We start from the raw sequence: 21,384 nt of genomic DNA on the forward strand, positions 1-21,384 counted from the left end.
TCTTAAATGCCTCAGGAAAAAGGTCACGAGCTATTTTAAGCCTAAGAGAAGAAATAATTATGTTAAACTAAATGAGGTTTATTACTTTTCCTTCCATGAATGTCCTCTCACCCTTGTGTATGATTTTCTTCCTCTCTCTCTCTCTCTCTCTCTCTCTAATCCCCTCTTCTTCTTCTTCTTCTTCTTCTTTTTTTTTTTACCTCTACATTTATTCTTTGTATCCAAACCTATGCCAAAAACTACTGCTAAGGAAGGCTTTTTTTTTCTTATTTGCACCTTGAACTGTTCTTTCAATTCAATTCAAATACTTATAGGATAGAGTCATACCCCTTTAACTTTATAAAAAATAATCTCCCAAATGACTATGAAAACAATGAGATGCTGCTGCTGATGATAATACTTCAGTTTTAATATTACTTAATTGTTGTATCACTTTAATTTTTTTCAAAGCACTTTTGTTTACTTAGAAAAGCCAGACAAAGGTTAAATAAGTCTTCAATGAGGTAGCATTTGTCTTGATTCTGAATTAAGCTCATCATAAATAACTGCAATATATATTCTATAAGTACCCAAAATATCAAGTACAAAAACTTCAGTCCCATGTCAATAGGGCACTTCATGTACCACCTAATGTTCACAAACTCTCAGGTTTCCCTGGTAAGAATTGTGATGTGTAGTCACAACTATTAATCTTTTTATCCGCACCAAGTTCATGTAATCTTTCAAGTGGCAAGGGAGTCCTTTTAAAAAATTAAATACTCCCTGCTTGGTGAGTTTGGGGTTGTCTCAAAAGCTGAAATTGAGCTTTGCTGAATCAAAAAGATCTCAGGTAAACCCAGGCTTCCCATGTGAAATATGTGTAAGAATGGATGTAGTCGCATAAGAAAAGGGGGTGGGAAAAGAAAGGGAAAAAGTCCCAGCATCACCTGTGAAGCCCTTTGGGTCGTGAAAATGATGAGTCATTTCTCCCATCTCTTCGTGATTCTCAGTGACTCCTTCTGGAGTCGTAACTGAAAATACAATAGTGTGGGGCTTCAGAGGACGTATTTCCCATAGCCCTGTGGACAGTGATCCTCACAAGAAGGTCTGTTGCATCGATCAATAGAGAAATGCTACACCTGTCCAAGCACTTTCTCCTACTAACTATCTAAAAGAACTTGAAGGCTTTTCACTTATTTGGGCATTTATAGGTATCTGTGCAATTTAATATCCATGTGTATGCCTTTTCTTTAAACTAGACATAACAGTTTAACAGCCAAGGGTCTTTACCATTGTTTGCATTAAATAGCAGCTCCATAGATGTTTGTTTATTGAATAAAAGGGCGAATTCTCTCAGCTTTTCCCCACAGTCAGCAGTCTCTGGGCAGCCACAGGTAACATTTCAAAGAATAAAGCCCGGGCTCCTGAGAGCATTTTGTCAGTGTGCTGGCCCTGCTGGAGAATATTACAGGCCGTAGGTAACAATGGACCATAGGCTTCTTGCCCAGAACTGAATCTAACTCCCCAATTACAATCCCTTAGGAAGCCAAACGGAGGGAAAGTGGGTGAGAGGTGGACACCCCTCCCCACTGAAGTCTGCACAGTAGGATTATTGCTCATTTTGAATTCTGTTCTATATATTTCTATGTGTTTCACCAATTGACATTCATTATTTTATAAATGGAAAAGTTGTTAACCCCTTGAGTGCCGGGGAGCACGGTCACGCTCCTCCTGTCTTTCGCCAAAAGTGCCGGGACCGCAATTGCGCTCCTCCTGCAGTGTCCAATTCTAAGTCTGCTTTTATTAGTGATGATGATATTGCTAAATATGTCAATTCTTGCTGTGAAGATCACGATTTTGTGGAAGATATTGAATATGTAACTTCATTTACTTGCGATTCATAATTTTTTTCCTAAACTGCTGTAAAATCAGCAAAAATGCCTTGGCAATTTTAGCATAGTTCCTAGGATATTGGTTGGCACTCTGAAAAGGGAATATAAAATAGAGCATCCTTTACCATCTTCATTAATGTAAGACGAAAATGAATCCTCTTATTTTTTAAAATGTCCTGTATTTTTGTGTGCCAGATCCTGATACAAGCTTATTTTAATTTGTTTTAACAAGCAAAAACTAATTTCCAACATAATTATTTTAAGAAATGAGTTTTTAAAAAGACTTAAAAATCATTTTATAACTCATTACAATGTTGTCATTAAGAAGAAAATCTTTCCACTAAGAAAATTAAATGGTGAGAAAAATGGTGACCTTGTAATTTCAATTCCAGAGAAATATAGGAAATATATAGTTTTATAGAAATATAAACTCTCACTCAAATGTTAAAAAGACAAAAAGCTCAGAATTATCCTGGTGTGTAAACCTCAGAATTATTCTTCAAGGGAGATATATTATACATTTGAATGCCCAAAATGAATAATGAGCTTTAATTTTAATTGCTTCATACTTTATCAAGGGAAAAGAACACTGTAAAATTTTATCTAAATGAAGGTTAAATAGGTCAGCTCAGATTAACATCAAAACCACCCTTAACTGCTTTGTGCTAAATATTGAACTTTCATATTTTAATTTAATCAACTGCTGTAACCAATTTTATAATATAAAGAGGTCTTTATGAGTTTTATGCTTTTAAAATTTACATGAGGTTTAGTTAATAAAAAGTTTGAAGAAAAAAAAGCAAAAATAAAAGGAAAACGTGTATACATTCTTATCTCACAAAATGGCAACATTGAAGTGGTTGATCATACCTGGCTCAGTTTCCTAAGATCCCCAGGCTTTCCGTATGCTCAGGGTTTCATAACGTGATGGCATAGTGTGGTGAGGAGACTGGACTCTGGGGTTAGCCTGCATGGGTTCAAATATTGGCTATTTCATTTGTGTTGTGTGGCTTTTGGGCACAGTATTTAAGTTCTCAGTGTCTTAGTCTATTTGTAAAGCAGAAAAAATGACACTCGTTTATCTACTTTCTTAGGGTGTTTATAAAAACTATATAATGCATGTAAATATTTTCATATCAAGCTCAGTATACAGAAGTCAACAAATTTTAGTTACACATTACCAGTTCCTTGTGATTGTTCAAACACAGACATGCTAAACTTATTGCTATGTTTAAACATTGTTACTGTTTAGTGTTTTAAAAAATAGCCACAACTTTTATTTATATCTCTTCCCCCTTCCAGAGGTGGAGCCTGATTCCCCTTCCTTTGAACGTGAACTATACTTAGTGTTTCATTGCTAGCAGACAAATTAAAGTAGAAGTCACAGTGTGCAATGTATGAGACTAGCTAATAAAGGCATTGGGACTTTTTCCTTGCTCCTTCTCTTGGATTGTTCATTCTGGGAACGTTAGCTGCCATGTTGGGAGAACACTCAAGTAGCCCTATGGAGGGTCCTGGTTGGACTCCTGCCAGCAGCTGTGTAAGTGAGCCTTCTCAGAAGCAGATCCTCCATCTCTGGTCAACCTTTCAGATGCCCAGGTCTGCATCTTGACTGCGAACTCGAGAGATTTTTAGTGAGAACCTCCTGGCCAAGCTGCTCCTGGGTTCCTGCCACCCCAAAAATGTGTGCGATAATAAATGCTTATTGTTTTGAGCCACTAGCTTTTGGGATAATTTGCTGCATAGAAATAGGTAACGAATGCACTGCCTTATGTGTGTTATCTGTGGAATCTGGATGAGGAGAATTAAACCTACTGATTACAGAGCATGCAAGGTTTGAAAGGCTAGACCAGGTCTCCAGGTTTAAAGTTGCCCTTCTGGGTGCTGTCTTTCAGAATCACTCCTTGGTGGCAGCTCCATTTCCCTTGGACAGCATGGATATATTTCTTGGATTCTTTTCCTTTTACCTTGTTTTGATATTTCTGACACCAAATTACATTCCCTCTGACCCCTTCTCCAGTTGGAGTTGTCAAGTATGGCCTGAAGGTGTGCATGTAGCAGATGTTTTACACTTTTCTTCCTATAAGGGAAAACTGCATAGATAGCATTTTTTTCTGATTTTAATACATAACTGCATGAAACTTGAAAATATAGATTTGTTTAAAGAGTGAAATAAAAGCCCCCAATTATATAACCACTCAGAGTTAACTATCTAATATTTTCTTTACTTTTTTTCCAGGATTTTTACATATTCATCTCCACATGTACACAGGCCATGTGTAAAATTAAGACTGTTAATTATAGAATGTGATACTCAGCTTCTCAAGATTACTTAAAATCTTCTCCTGCCATTGTTTTTAACACGTTAAATGCTCTATCAGTCACTAGTGACTGACACTATTCTTTCCGTCCAGAAGACAAAACAGGCTGGGCGCTTAACATGTTAAATGTATCTACTTTTAACTATTGTGCACATTATGTTATCATATCACAATCTAAAAAAATACATTGTAATCTATTATTGACCACTTGATTTTTGCAATTATAAATATATAAAATAATATTCTTCCAAAAATTCTTTATGAGTATCAGTGTGTACTATTCTCTTTTTTCAATTGACCTTCATTGACACTTCATTTTTTACTGTTTTTTTACTGTGATGTTCTACAGAATGGGAACCCTCAAAACCCCTATTGTGATGGCATTGAGGGTGTCATGGAGGCTTATTATAGGAGTCTGAAATCTGTGCAGCTGTATGGGCCAACCAACTTTGCTCCTGTAATTAACCACGTAGCAAGGTAAGTTGGAAGTACACAAGGTATTTATTCTATTGTATGGAATCACAGTGAAATCATTACATTATTGTTAGAATGCCCTCACAGATGAAAGTTTTCTTTTTCTTCTAATTTACCTCCAAGAAATTGAGGTAAATTTTGACGTAGAGTGGAAAGTCTCCAATGAGTTATTATGATACTTTGCTAAAACTTTTACATCAAAATCTCAAGTGAAGAAACATACACTGAGTTATGATAGGACCTGCATTTGTTCAACCAAAGAAAATTTCTTGTCTTTGAAAAGGCCTTCATGGGAGCAATAACAAGATTAGTCATGATCTCATCTGTGTAAATTATTCAGATCTATCGCATTCTATAGTAGATAGAAGTAATAAGAAACTGAATTCCATGAAGACAACTTCCTTTCGGTGATATATAGGGCACATTATTTTCACTCTTCTGAAATTAATATACTTGTTAATATTCTAAATTCCCAGAGCTCTATCTGCATATAATACATAGTATTGAGATCAGAATATAATTGCTATGATTCCAAGTACATGTTCTGAAAAAAAAAATTTACTGTAAAAATCCATATATATTTCTTATCATTTTTTCATTAGTGCATAAAATAAATTAGATATCACTTTTGAAATCCTTACAAGTTTGGCTTGGCCCAGTGCGAATCTTATGAAACCTTGCCAATTTTCAGATTGTCAAATAAGCATGGCTTTTGTATTCTTTCTAATATGTAGTCAACATTTGAAAAAATGATTGCTTTCGGATCAGTTTATCAGTGTGCAAGGGCAACGTGAATCTTCAGTTCTCTGTTTGAAGGTTCTGGTACTTTACCATGTTCCTTTTGCACATCATGAGCAACTTAAGTGTGTTCTACTTTTCATTATCTGGGACATAGAGAAGATGCTAAAATAACCCCCTACCCAGGGCTGACCCCAGAGGCCTCTACTATGGAACTCCATCTCAGTTTGGCAATGATACATCGATGACGATTCTCTAAGTGTGAACCTTTAACTCAGGTTTTCTGAACATTCTTATCCACCACCTGTACTAAGTTGTAAATTTTACATCTCAAGATACAACATAAAAAAGATTATGGAATAATACCTTATATTTTCTTTTTATTTCCATGATGTCCTTTTTGTTCTTATTACTTTTTTATGAAGCAGGTCTTGACCCACAAAACTGATTTCAAAATCCACTAATGGGTTATTACCTGTAATTTGAAAAACACAGCTTAGCTTATTGTATTAGCTTGTATAAGGAGTGTTATCTGTACACTATTTTTTCTACTGTTTTTTATGGCTGTCAAGTAAAGCAGAATCAAAATAATATTAATGCAAGATCAATTATAGTTGACTCTCTCTTCCTGTCACAGACGACCATCCAGATCACTGTTTTATATACAAAGATAAGAGAAAAATGATAGGACTTAATTTTGTCTGAGCTCATTGTAGTTATAGATGTTCTCATCAGTGCTTATCGATTAACTTTACATTTTTTTGGTCCGGTATATCTCTACTACAAAAGTTAAGCTTTCAGATGTAAAGTTTCTAGGTGCATTTCGATGTGCCATTTAAAACTATGGGCTTCACCCTGCTCTATTACCGTTTTTTATGTTTGGTCCAGCACTTTTAAAATTCTCAAACATAGCTGTAATTGCCAGCTAGCGGTTTCAGCCTCTTTAAAAATAATCCGTTATTTCCCTGGCTCATGGGGTCAGTTGGTTGGGCTTCATCCCATGCCCAGAAAGGTTGCTGGTTCGATTCCTGGTCAGGGCAGGTGCCCAGGTTGCAGGTTCCATCCCTGGGTGGGGGCATGCAGGAGGCAGCAGACTGATGTTTGTTTGTTTGTTCTTTTTCTCTCTCTCCCTTTTCCTTTTCTCTTTCTCTAAAAATCAAAACAAATACTTTTTAAAGAAAGAAAATAATTTGTGATCTAATAGTTCAGTATTATTATTTTTTAATGAGAAAATAAAAGAAACACAAAGATAAGGCTTTTGGGGAATGATCTCTTCCAATACAATTAGAAGTCTCATGTATTGTTAGCTTGTTATGACTCTGAGTCAGTTTCTTATCTTTTTTCTTGCTCTCTCTATTCCTGAGAACTAGTTATGAACTAAAATCTGAGCCAACCATTTATGAGTCTACAAAAACAATCCCAGGAACTTACTTGACAAAGACTCCAAAGAAATGTGTTTGAATTACAAAATCCTCACAAAGTGAACCTCTCCCTCAGATTTGTCATATAATATTAAAATATAAATTAAAGGTATCCTATACTTGAAAAAAGATAGCAGCTTTTCAATAATAAGAGTTTTGCCCTAGCTGGTTTGACTCAGTGGATAGAGCGTGGCCCTGTGGACTGACGGGTCCCAGGTTCCATTTTGGTCAAGGGCACATGATGGGTTTGCGGGCTCAATCAGCCTCTGTTTTCTACTTTACACATTTCTATAGCACTTAAATTATTTTTTCATAAACATAGAATACTGTTAGTACAAAATATGATTTTGTTTGAAATTAAATTAACTTGTGAAGTGCCACAATATGAGAATGTGTAGAAGAAACACCATTAAAACAATGCATACTTTAAAATAACTAACTTATGCCGAAACCGGTTTGGCTCAGTGGATAGAGCGTCGGCCTGCGGACTGGGGGGTCCCAGGTTCGATTCCGGGCAAGGGCATGTACCTGTGTTGCGGGCACATCCCCAGTAGGGGCTGTGCAGGAGGCAGCTGATCGATGTTTCTCTCTCATCGATGTTTCTGACTCTCTATCTCTCTCCCTTCCTCGCTGTGAAAAATCAATAAAATATATTTAAAAAAAAAATAAATAAAATAAAATAAAATAACTAACTTATGATGCTTATGGTAATAAATATAAAATTGGATTGAATAGTTCTTATGTAGAATTTAATTTAGCTTTAAAGCAGTATATCTAAGCAGAAGTGAGAACATGGTAAACTCATATATCTTTCTATAGCATTAATTTTTCTCAAAGTTAAGAAATGTAATATAAGTCATATTTATTATAAAGTAAAATGCAAAATTTCTATGAATTTTAAGATAAAATAACAAAGTTCAGAGAAATTTCTAGTTTACTGTCTGCTTCAGGATCTAACATTAACTCTCTTGGTAGTATCAAAATATTCTGTTCTTTTTGGTATACTTTCTAATGATTAAAAAGAAAACCAAAATATAAGTGGATTAAACTCACCAATCTAAAGACAGAGTTAGTGAGTGGTTAAAAAAAAGCAAGACCCAACTATATCCTATATAATAAAAGGCTAATATGCAAATCAACTGAAAGGCGGAAGAACCGGTTGCTATGATGCGCACTGACCACCAGGGGGCAGGCGTTCAACGCAGGAGCTGCCCCCTGGTGGTCAGTACACTCCCTAGGGGGAGCGCCACTCAGCCAGAAGTGGGGCTCATGGCTGGGAGCTCAGGGGCAGTGGCGGGAGCCTCTCCTGCCTCAGTGGCAGTGCTAGGGATGTCCAACTGATGGTTTAGGCCAATCTCCCTAAGTCATCAGTTGGACGTCCCCTGAGGGCGCCTGGACTGCAAGAGGGCACAGGCCGGGCTGAGGGACCCTCCCAAGTGCACGAATTTCATGCATCGGGCCTTTAGTTTTGTCTATAATAAACTAAACTTAGATTTAAGGACCTACATAAGCTGAAAATGAAAGGATGAAGAAAGATATTCTTTGCAAATGGTAACTGAAAGAGGGCAGGCAGGAGTGTCTATATTTATATCAGACAAAATAGACTTTAAGTTAATTACTTACACAGGAGACAGAGAAGGTCATTACAAAATAAAAGCGTCAATTTATGTGGTATATATATACACCCTTTTGTATATATACAAAATCAGCCTTGAAAAAAGGAATACCTGCCATTTGCAACAATATGGATCAATCTGAAGGATGTAAAGTGTAATGCTAGGTAAAATGAGCCAGATACAAAAAGAAAAAAAAATAAACCTGCATGATCACAATCTATGTGAGATTTTTAAGAGTTGAATACATAGAAACAGAGAGTAGAATGGTGGTTACCAAGAGTAGGGAGGTAGGGAAAATGGGGAGATATTGATCAAAGGGTACAACTTTGGTTTATGTAGTATAAATATGTCTAGAAATCTAACATTACATGATTACTATAGATAATACTATATTGAGTACTAGAAATTTGCTAAGAGAGTAAATTTCAGGTACACTGATCACAAAAATATATGGGAACTATGTGAGGAGATAACATGTTAATAAACTTACTGTAATATTCATATCACTATACATATAAAAATGTTGTACACCTTAGATAAGTACAATTTTTATTAAAAAGAATAAACAATTTTAAAAGGGTTAATTCACAGAGAGATATAATAATTACTAATATGTATGCCTGTGGTATCACAGCAGTTAAATATATAAGCAGAAATTGACATATCTAAAATGATAAATAGACAGCAATACAATAATATTAGACTTCACTGCCCCACTTTAAATGATGGATAGATCATCCAGACAGAAAATGATAAGGAAACAGCTAACTTGAGCAAACACTCTAGGCCAGTGGTTCTCAACCTTCCTAATGCCACGACCCTTTAATACAGTTCCTCATGTTGTGGTGAACCCCAATTTCATTGTTACAAATTGAACATAATTAAAGCATAGTGATTAATCACAAAAACAATATGTAATTATATATGTGTTTCCCGATTGTCTTAGGCGACCCTTGTGAAAGGGTCATTCAACCCCCAAAGGGGTCGCGACCCACAGGTTGAGAACCGCTGCTCTAGACCAAAATGGACTTAATAGAGATATCAGAATATTCTACACAACAGAAGCAGGATACACATTCTTTTCAAGCACACATGGAATATTTTCTAGGATAGATCATATGCTGTCAAAAAAATTTTTTAACACATTTAAGAAGATTGAAATCATTCTATTGTTTTTTAGCACAATGGAAAAAAAACTATAAATCAATAAAAAAACTACAAATCAGTAACAAACCACAAGTCAATCAACCACAAATCAGGAATACTCACAAATAAATGGGACTTAGCATACCCTTGAATGAGCATTGGGTTAAAGAAGAAGTCAAAAGAAAAAGGAAATTAGCGCCGAAACCGGTTTGGCTCAGTGGATAGAGCGTCGGCCTGCGGACTGAAAGGTTCCGGGTTCGATTCCGGTCAAGGGCATGTACCTGGGTTGCGGGCACATCCCCAGTGGGAGATGTGCAGGAGGCAGCTGGTCGATGTTCTCTCTCATCGATGTTTCTGGCTCTCTGTCTCTCTCCCTTCCTCTCTGTGGAAAATCAATAAAATATATTTAAAAAAAAAAAAAAGGGAAATTAGAAAATATTTTTGAAACAAATGAAAAGGAAAATACAACTTACCAAAACTAATGGGATTCAGCAAACGCAGTATTAATAAGGAAGTTTAAGTGACAAGCACCACATTTTTTTTAAAAAAAAGAAGAAAAATCTTAACCTAAAATTTACCCCAAGGAACTAGTAAAAGAAGAACAAACTAAGCACAAGTTAGCAGAAGGAAAGAAATAGGATAGAAATAAAAGAAATAATAGAAAAACAATAGAAAATGACAAAACTAAGCTGTTGTTTTGTTTTTGTTTTTGGAAAGATAAATAAAATTGACAGACCCTTAGCTAGACTGAGAAAAAAAGACTCAGGTAAAATCAGAAATGGAAGAGGAGACATTAAACTGATGTCATAGAAATAAAAAATATCACAAGGTACTATTATGAACAATTAAATTCCAACAAATTGAACCATGTAGAAGAAATGGATAAATTCCTAGAAACATACAACCTACCAAGAATAAATCAAGAAATAAAAAGCCCGTATAGACAAATAACAAGGAGATTGAATCAGCAATCAGAAACCTGCTAATAAAGTAAAACTCAGAACTATATGGCTACATTTTTGAATTTTACTATTTAAAGAAGCATTAATACCAATACTGCTTAAACTCTTTCCAAAGAATAGAAAAGGGAACACTTCCCAACTCATTTTATGAAGCCAACATCACCCTGATACCAAAGACAGACAAAGAAAATATCCCTGATACAACAAATTGGTGGTCACCAGAGGGGAAGGGAAGTGAGGGGAGAGCAAATTTGTAAAGGGGGTCAAATATATGGTGATAGAAGGAAACTAATCTTTGGGTGGTATACGGATATTGAATTATGGTGTTGTACACCTGAAATTGATATAATGTTGTTGAATAATATTATCTCAATAAATTTAATTTAAAAAGTTATTCCTGCTGAAGTATACTACAGAGCAATATCCCTGATAAACATGGATCGAAAAATCCTCAACATATTATTAGCAAACTAAATACAATAGCACATTAAAAGAATCATACACATAACCAAGGAGGATTCATACCTGGGATACCATAGTTCTACATATTCAGATCAATAAATATGATACACCACATTATCAAAATGAAGGACAAAATCACTTGATCATCTTAAGAGACAGAAAAAGCATTTGACAAAATCCAACAACCTTTCATGGTAAAAAACAAATGAGGTACAGAAGGAACTTACCTCAACACAGTAAAGACCATCAATGAAAGTCCCATAACTAACATCATACTCAATGATTAAAAAAATGAAAGCTTTTCCTCTAAAATCTAGAACAAGGCAAGGATGCCCACTCTCTTCACTTCTATTCAGCATAGTATTGGAAGTCCTAGCCAGAGCAATTAGGCAAGAAAAAGAAAAGTCCTCTAGATCATAGAGATAGAAGTAAAGTGATCTCTGTTCACAGATAACATAGCCCTATATGTAGAAAGCCCTAAATATCCTTCCCCCAAAGAACAAAAAACCCACCTAAAGAACTAATAAATGAATTCAGTAAAGTTGCAGGATACATAAGCAATCTACAAAAATAATTTTTGTTTCTTTACACTAACAGTAAACTATCAGAAAAATGAATGCAATCGACATGACACCAAAAAAATAAAGTACTTAGAAATAAACTTAAGCAAGAAGGCAACATACTGTTACACTGAAACCCATAAAACATGGATGAACAGAGACACAAATAAATGGAAAAGCATCCAGTCTTCATGGGTCACAAGAATTAATATTGTTAAAATGTCCATACTACCCAAAGTTTTAATGCAATACCTATCAAAATCCCAATGGCATTTTTTTGCAGAAATAGAAGCAAAACAATCCTATAATTTATATGGAACCACAAAAGATCCCAAATAGCCAAAGCAATCTTGAGCAAGAACAAAGCTGGAGGTATGACACCACCTGATTTTAAAATAAACTACAAAACTAAAACAATCAAAATAGCAAGGTACTGGCACAAAAGTAGGCATATAGAAGAGCAGAACAAAAAAGAACCCAGAAAAAAACCTGCACATAGATGGCCAATTGGTCTTTGACAAGGGTGCCAAGAACATACAATGGGGAAAGGAAAATTTCTTCAATAAATGGTGTTGGGGAAACTAGATATCCACATGAAAAAGAATGAAATTGGATCCTTATCTTACACAGCTCACAGAAATGAGCTTAAAATAGGTTAAAGACTTAAATGTAAGACCTGAAACTGTAAAACTTAGAAGAAAACATAGGGAAAAGCTTCTTGATTGGTCTTGGCAATTGGTATTTCTTAGGTATGACACCAATATCACAAGCAACAAAAGCAAAAATAAATAAATAGACAAGTGGGACTACATCAAACTAAAAAGCTTCTCAATAGCAAAAGAAAAAAAAAGATGAAATGGCAACCCCTGGAGTGTGATAAAATGTTTATGAACTATATAGCTGATAAGGGGTTAAGTTCTAAAACATAAAGAACTCCTACAACTTAATAGCTAAAGAAAAATAACCCAATTTTTAAAAAATGGGCAAAGGACCTGCACAGACATTTCTCCAAGAAGACATAGAAATGGCCAACAGGTATATGCAAAGATACTCAACATTACTAATCATCAGGAAAATGCAAATCAAAAACCACAATGATCTGCTATCACTTCACACTTGTTAGGATGGCTGTTATCCAAAGGTCAAAAGATAAGTGTTAGTGAGGAGGTGGAGGATGTGGGGAATGTAACCTGGTGCAGCTGCTATGAAGAATATCAAAATTCCTAAAAAAAAAAAAAATAGTGCTATTGGCAACCTGCCTTCTGAGTATATATCCAAAGCAATCGAATCGACATCAGGATCTCAAAGAGATACATGCATCATTATTCACAACACCCAAAATATGGAAACACCCCATCAACAAATAAATGAATAAGTAAAATGCGGTATCCTATATAATAAAAGTATAATATGCTAAGTATCTGGTCGTCCAGTCGGCCGTTCAACCAATCAAAGCATAATATGCTAATGTTATGTTAAAGCCGCTTAACAGGTTGCTATGACATGCACTGACCACCAGGAGGCATACCGTCAACCGGTAGACCAGTTGCTATGACATGCATTGACCACCAGGGGACAAATGCTCTGACTGGTAGGTTAGCTTGCTGCTGGGGTCCTGCTGATCGGGACTGAGAGACATGGGCCAGACACAACCTGGAGCCCTCCCGCAGTCCCTCCTTGGCTGGCCAACCTCCTGCGTCCTTCCCCAGCCCCAGTTGTGCACTGGTGGGGTCCCTCAGCCTGGCCTGCAACTTCTTGATGCGCACTGACCACCAGGGGGCAGACGCTCAACGCAGGAGCTGCCCTCTGGTGGTCAGTGCACTCTCACAGTGGGGAGCGCCACTCAGCCAGAAGCCAGGCTCATGGACATCCCCAGAGGGGGGCTCCTGGACTGAGAGGGCGCAGGCCAGGTTGAGGGGACCCCCCCCCCAGTGCACTAATTTTGTGCACCAGGCCTCTTAGTCCCATATAATAAAAGGCTAATATGCAAATTTTCCCCTCGACCCGGAGTTCAGCTGGAAGTTTGACAAGGGGCGGGGCTGGCTGGCCAACTGCCCGCAGCCCCTCCTTCCAGCCAGCCCAGCCCGATTGTCCCTGACGATCCCCACCCATGCATAAATCCATGCACTGGGCCTCTAGTGTACATATAATAAGATATTATTCTACCTTTAAAATGAAAGAAATCCTACTGTTTGTGACAACATGGATGGGCCTGGAAGACATTATGGTATGTGAAATAAGACAGTCATAGAATAAATACTGCATGATTCCTCTTAGATGAGTCATCTAAAATAGTCAAATGAATAGAAATAGACATAGAATGGTGGTAACCAGGGGTTGGGAAAAAGGTTATGTGGAATAGATGTTCAATGGGAATAAAGGAGCATATATACAGGATGAGTAAATTCTGGAGCTCTACTGTATAACACAGTACCTATGTATAATAATAAAAGCATAATATGCTAATTAAACCAGACGTCCTTCCAGACGACCTTCTGGACGAAGCCAGGGCTGCAAGGGAAGCCCGGGTCCTGGGTGCCTGCTGGCATCCAGAGGGAAGCCCAGGTCCTGGGTGCCTGCTGGCGGCCAGAGGGAAGCCCGGGTCCTGGGTGCCTGCTGGTGGCTGGAGGGAAGCCCAGGTCCTGGTGCCTGCAGCCGGGGGAAGGAAGGCTTACTCTTGCATGAATTTCATGCATCGGGCCTCTACTAGTTAATAATAAGATACTGTGCACTTTAAATTTTAAGAGGCTAGATTTTATTTTAAATGGTTTTAACACACACACACAAAGGGACACAGAAACTTTCAGAGATGAAGGACATATTTATTTACCTTGATTGTTTTGATGGTCACAAGTGTACATATATGTTCAAATTCATCAAATTATATACAGTACTTATTGCAATTTTCTGTATACCAATTATACCTCAAGCTGGGGGAGTTATGGGGAGGAGGCATATTAACAACTGAGACTTTCTCCATGGTTAACCAGAAGCATTGAAAGAAAATATAATAAATATTATATTCTTTGGGGGTCGAACAGCCCTTTCACAGGGGTTGCCTAAGACCATCGGAAAACATGTATATAATTACATATTGTTTTTGTGATTAATCACTATGCTTTAATTATGTTCAATTTATAACAATGAAAATACATTCTGCATATCAGATATTTACATTACGATTCATAACAGTAGCAAAATTACAGTTATGAAGTAGCAACGAAAATAATTTTATGGTTGGGGGCTCCACCCCCTGTAGGGGGCATGCTGTAGGCTGTGAAGGTATTTCATTGGTAATCAATGTAAGTGTTTTTGAACCCAGTCTCTCTATGACTCACTCAATGATTTTTCCAGGAATCGACCAAAGTCTTCCTGTTTACTGTCTCCTAAGCTTAGGCTTTTATATATATAGACTAGAGGCCTGGTGCATGAAAATTCATGCACTCAGGGGGAAGGGGGAGGGGAGAGTCTCTCAGTTTGGCCTGCGCCCTCTCAGGGGATGTCCACCTGCCAGCTTAGGCCCACGGGGAGTGGGCCTAAGCAACAATCAGACATCCTTAGCGCTGTTGTGGAGGTGGGAGAGGCTCCCTCCACTGCCGCTGCACTGGCCAGCCATGAGCCGGCTTCTGGCTGAGTGGCACTCCCCCTGTAGAAGTGCACTGACCACCAGGGGGCAGTTTCTGCATTGAGTGTCTGCCCCCTGGTGGTCAGTGTGCATCATAGCAACTGGTCATTCCTGGTAGTTCTAGGGTCAATTTGCATATTACCCTTTTATTATATAGGATTGCATTCACCATGCCAAGTCACGTCTCCTTCCATCACCATTTATACCCCCTTTACCCTCTTCTACTTCTTCCCATCCCCTTTCCCTCTGGTAATCACCATACTGTTGTCTGTCTATGAATTTTTTATTTTTTTGCTTATTCCCTTCACTGACAGCTGTCAATCTGTTCCCTGTAGCTATGAGTCTCTTTCTATTTTGTTAGTTCATTTTGTCCATTAGATTCCACATATGAGTGAAATCACATCTTACTTGTTTTTCTCTGACTGGTTTATATCACTTAGCAAAATATTCTCCAGGTCCATATATGCTGTCCCAAAATGTAAGATTTCCTTCTTTTTAATAGCCTTATATGCCTAATTTTTGTCTTTTTGTCCCAGATTTCATTAATTTAACATGTGTTAAGAACTTGAACTCTAGATGTTTCAAAAAGCTTTTCTTCTGTTGCATTTTTTTTATTCAGGTGAATTCACATAGTATAAAAGTAGCCATTTTAAAGTGTATAGTATAATGGCATTGAACACATTCTCGGTGTTGTGCAACCATCAACTCTGTCTACTTCCAAAACAAAAGGCATTTATGATTATTTCTAACTTATAGAACTGTACTATATATTGAGTACCATACATGTGGTTTCAATATCCTATATAATAAAAGGCTAATAGGCAAATCGAACAGGGGAACAACTGGTCACTCTGATGCGCACTGACCAACAGGGGCCAGGCACTCAATGCAAGAGCTGCCCGCTGGTGATCAGTGCAGTTCCACAGGGGGAGCGCCACTCAGCCAGAAGTCAGGCTCATGGCTGGCGAGCACAGCAGCGGTGGCAGGAGCTTCTCCTGCCTCCGCGGCAGTGCTAAGGATGTCCAACTGATGGCTTAGGCCCGCTCCCCATGGGTGGGCCTAAGCCATCAGTCAGACATCCCCCAAGGGGTCCTGGACTGCAAGAGGGTGTGGGCCAGGCTGAGGGACCCCCCCGCCCTCCCTGCGAGTGCACAGATTTCATGCACCGGGCCTCTAGTTAACAATATAAAGGTGTATCTTAATTTTAAGACTAGTAAGATAAAGTTTAGATAAAGTAATTTACTGAAGATCATATATGTAATATGTTGCTTACCTGCAATGTCTATTTCCAAAAGTTATATCCATTCCACTGTGCTAAACATACCCTCATTCATCTTACCTTTTGTTAGTGAATAAATTTCTAAGGCAGCCAGGAATTTCCAAGTGCCAGCATGCAGTAATGTTGCTATTATTCTAGTGTGCTATTTCAGGGCAATGTATATTTAAGAGTTTGCATGTTATAGGCTCCTAACATATATTAAATACTCTCTTGAGATTAAAAGGTTTGTTGACTATTCCAAGTTGTATTTAGCAACCATCGCATAGAGAGGAACTGTTTTATTTTCTGTGGTGATTTTTACCTACTTCTTGCCTTTCAGATATGCTTCTTCTGTAAAGGATGGCTCCCAGTATTTTGTGCTCCTGATTGTGACAGACGGTGTTATCTCAGACATGGCTCAAACGAAGGAGTCTATAGTTAACGTAAGTGGGAGTCATTCAGTCTTGGGCTGGCTACGTGACAGCATGGTGCTACTCGGGTTGAGACTAGCGTCTAGTTGACTTCACAGTGAAACAAAATGCCCGTGCCTTTGGAACCAATTGCATTTTAACTTTACCCAGACAACTCAGACACATTTGTACCATTACTAGTAATCCATAAGGACTAAGCTAAGAGTGTGGAAAATGTGAGTTGTAACAAAATTATTTCAAAAAAAATTTTTTAAAAAAGGTAATAGCACTACCTTCATGTGCATGAGCGTGTTTATCTCTATTAGTTTGATGTACTTGTACACAATTTTACAATTTGCACAAAATATTTCTTAATATTCACATTTCAGTTATGGGAGAACTTTGCTAATTTCTATTTCTATAGAACTGGATGGGAGCTGGACTTGATTCAGAACCATGTTTCTCATTATAATTTCTAATTATGTTATAGTTAATGATTTTTTATTGTCTTCATTGTTAGGCTATAATCTATAAAATCTAGATTATTTATGTATATAAAAGCCTAAGAGACCATTGTGACCAGTCGACCGAACGACTGGTTGCTATGATGCACACTGACCACCAGGGGGCAGATGCTCAAAGCAGTCCCTCCCCCCGGCCGGCCGGCCCCAATCAGCCCTAATCAGGACTGGGAGAGATGGCCCTGATCGGCCCCAATCACCGGTCAGGCTGAATAACCCCACCCATGCATGAATTCATGCACCCAGCCTCTAGTAATTAATAAAATTATTTCTGATTTTATTCCCCTTTCATATTCAGGTTTAGCAATGTTTGGCACACAGTAGACATTTAGTGAAAATGGGTTGCATGAGTGTTTATCATATCTCGTAATTATTAATAGCATGGAAAAAATACAATTAGCTATTTGTTGTGAGAAAATAGGTTCATATAGGGGCAAAAATCAAATATTTTATATACATGTACTTAGAAAAACTAAATATGGAAAGGAAGAGGAGGAGTAAAAGTTCACACATTTATTTATTTATTTTTAAATCTTGATTTCCCTAATATTCTGATCAGTAGCATTAGTGTGCACTTTAAAATATGGACTTACTAATTTAAACTTAAATTAACAGTCACGATGCACTGAGGAACAATTATTTTTAATTCAATGGCCTTCATAGATGAAGATGTGATTGCTATAGTATTGCATCTGTCTGTTGCTAGAGCTTACATTTTTACCATTAAAGTATTTAATGTGATGATGTCATTTAAATGATACCTATAATGAGAAAGCCTGCCATAACATATTCAGTATCCCTCACAATCTCATGGATATTTAATACATAATTTAATCATACTAAGAATAACTTTCTATAAATGAGGTAGAATAGAATACTGCTGTTTCATAAATATGGTAACCCTTTCCCCTTTAGCAACTAAAAGATATTTTAGAAGAGAGAGAACATGAAAAAAGAGAAATCAAGGATACCCAATATCATCTTATGTAGATTTTGGCTGATAGTAGCAAGTGAAAGCTAAAGCTAAAGCTTTTATTTTTTTATTTTAACCAAGGCTGGTCATTGCTGAGGACTGTCCCACTGAATCAGCATATGTACAGAGTTGGGAAAGTATAGGCATGGGATTAAGTATATTATCTGGTAGTTATTTTAAGTATCTTCAAAACTACTTTAATGAACATCTGTGAAAAATATAAACTAAAACAGGATATTAAATTTTTCTTAAATCTTAATTCTTTTCTTAAGAACTCAATTTCTTAATTGTGAACTAATTGTGTATTCTTTTTGAAGGCTTCAAAACTTCCAATGTCAATAATTATAGTTGGTGTTGGACCAGCAGAATTTGATGGTAAGTAATACAATTTCAATAGTATTCCTTGGGAGTTTATTTAATCTGAGTCATCATGCCTTTAAGTTTCTATCACTCTTTTTAAAAATTTTGAATGTGAGTATGCATGTAGATTTGCATATAATGTCCATGTACACTAGGCATAAATATAAATATCTCACCATGAAGTCTGTTTAGGTGAGCGAATTAAAATATTGTCTTCTGAGTAGAGCATTATCTTTCTAATATAGATTCGTGCAACATATATTTTTTCATTTTAGTAGAGATGGTTTGTACCTTAAGATAATATTTTTTAAAGACTTACAGAGTGATAAATTGAGTTTTTGTTCCCAAGGCAAATTACTCTCTGAGTTTCCTAAAAACCTTTAGGAATAAAAACTAAATTAATAAACCATTAGGTTGTGAATAGAAATGTTAACACAGCACAGTATGCTACGGGAATGGATTTTCAGACCCTGGCTAGTTGATAGACATTAGCTTTATAAATATGTAAGTTCTGTCATATGAAAACAGAATGAAAATGGAACTGACCATACAGTGGTTCTCAACCTGTGGGTCGCGACCCTTTCACAGGGGTCGCCTAAGACCATCGGAAAACACATATATAATTACATATTGTTTTTGTGATTAATCACTATGCTTTAATTGTGTTCAATTTGTAACAATGAAATTGGGGGTCACCACAACATGAGGAACTGTATTAAACGGTCGCGGCATTAGGAAGGTTGAGAACCACTGAAAGGAGACTTTATATAATTATGCTAAATTGACTTACTGGGAGTTTTGTTTGGGCTTAGGCCTTGTTCAGATGCTAATTAAGTGACAGGTGTTTGTGTAACTCGTGATCTGGGCAAACTTCGTTCAGGATAGTCTGTTACTAGTTATCTGGTAAATTTCTTCAAGAGAACTTTATACTGGACAGCACCGGTATGACTTCGTAACATTTACCTGGTTCAGGTGTTTTAGATTAACAATAACACTTTCTTTAGCTTGGCATTTTGGAAATGAAGATAATTTTAGACTATTTGGAACAACCTCTGGTATGTTACAAGGTAATTTAGGCATACAGGTACTAACTTTAGTATGATTATCACTGGGTTGATTCTCTGTTAACCACCAGTGCCTTCTCTGTATGGGTGGTATGGATCTGTCCATCGCAGGTAAAGAACCACAGGGAAAGTTATATTGGTGACTCCGAAAATTCCTTTCTTTCATTCTATGCTTGGCTAGTCATCCTTTTCATCATTATAATCTTCCATTTTCTAAAGCAAAAGTCATTTAGTCTGATGGCTGCTGCTTCTGCTAATATTTTCTTGTCTCTGGGTATTTGCATCTGTTTGCATCATCTTTCAGGCATCAATATGACACATTTCTCTGGAGTCAGGAAACCTAAAACACATCTTTCTTCTTAATGCTTTGTACACTTGATTGTTTACATTAATTAGTGATAGACCAAGATCCACAAACTTCACGCATTGCTAGGTTATAATAACCCATGCTTTTTTCTTCAGTCACTAATTTGCTTTTGCCTCTCAAGGATACACCTCTGATAGGGCACATCTCAGGTCTCCCAGACTCCCATGGAAGTCCACCACTAGATGTATGACCTCAGGGATGGTAAAGACCAGCACCTGTTCATCAACAACCCCCACACATAATGTTTGAATATAAACCCACTGACCCTTCCTAGTCATATACCGTATTTCTACTTACTACACAAGACAGCTATTTGTTTTCTTCTTTTCTTTAGTTTCCAGTGAATTATTTATTAGGATTTGAGGTGTGGTAATTCATCATTTTCCTCTCTGACTTCCTGAAGTAAAAAAAAAAAAAATGCAGGAAACAGACACTAGAATATAAGCTTTATTACTAGCACTGCAGAATTGGAGAATTTGGGTTAACCTGTGCACAGAGGCAGACTTCTCAACCTTTCCCGCCCAAGATTAAATGACCTCACCCTTATCTCCAGGCCTACTCCATCCAGGGGCTAAGTCTTGCCTATTAAGCCTGCCCCAGAGAGGAATTGCCTTCACTCTGAGGATAGGCAGCTCCAAAAAAAGAGAGGTTCAAGGTCAGTTTCTTCTAATAGTAATCCTATGAATCCTTCCTCTTTCCATGTGGAAAAGTGAGTGAAGATTGTAGACAAAGAGGGAAGTTGCCTTTCCAGTAGAATTCTATCCTGGGAATTAGAGTGAAACTTTCCTCTGGGGAACATTTGAACAGGGAATTGGGGTCCTGCTCTCACCATGATGGAAGTTTAAATAGGGTGGAAAGTCTTCCAGGCCCAGTCCTAGAAAAGGAGGCTGTTCCACCAGGAGACAGTAGATGCTTCTCTAAAGGATTTTTTTTTCTTTCCTTTCTTTGTTATGGGTGGGGCCACAACATTAGTAACAAAGAAACAGAATTTCCAGAGGATGAGGCCCAGAAATCAGGATTTTAAAAAGATTCCCAAGTGATTCTAATGTGCAGCCAAGGTTGAGAACCACTGCTTTATTGGATCTCATTCTAGTTATTCAGTTATTGCCTGAATAACTCATTTTCTTTAATTAGTAAATTAGATAATAAAGGAGACGTTTTGGTGGCATGTCATCATCCATATACATTTATGTCTCAAAGTAATATGAAAATTTTGAAAACAAACCTAAACCAAA

General features: G+C 37.2%; 1 protein-coding gene across 11 annotated transcripts in view; it reads left to right on the top strand.

The window, feature by feature from the left end:
• Positions 1-21,384, top strand: part of CPNE8 (copine 8) — a 184,125-nt gene that overhangs the window by 151,241 nt on the left and 11,500 nt on the right. For 9 of the 11 annotated variants that reach the window (XM_023752291.1, XM_023752289.1, XM_023752290.1 and 6 more), the window contains 3 exons: positions 4,542-4,669; positions 16,795-16,897; positions 18,676-18,733. In XM_023752291.1, coding sequence (XP_023608059.1) covers positions 4,542-4,669; positions 16,795-16,897; positions 18,676-18,733 — 289 coding nt within the window. Of the gene's footprint in view, positions 1-4,541; positions 4,670-15,815; positions 15,921-16,794; positions 16,898-18,675; positions 18,734-21,384 lie in introns of those variants that run through there. The other 2 variants (XR_002828720.1, XM_023752294.1) reach the window with 2 other exon arrangements.

Source organism: Myotis lucifugus, unplaced genomic scaffold (assembly GCF_000147115.1).
Source record: "Myotis lucifugus unplaced genomic scaffold, Myoluc2.0 scaffold_30, whole genome shotgun sequence".
NCBI classification, from domain to species: Eukaryota; Metazoa; Chordata; class Mammalia; order Chiroptera; family Vespertilionidae; genus Myotis; species Myotis lucifugus.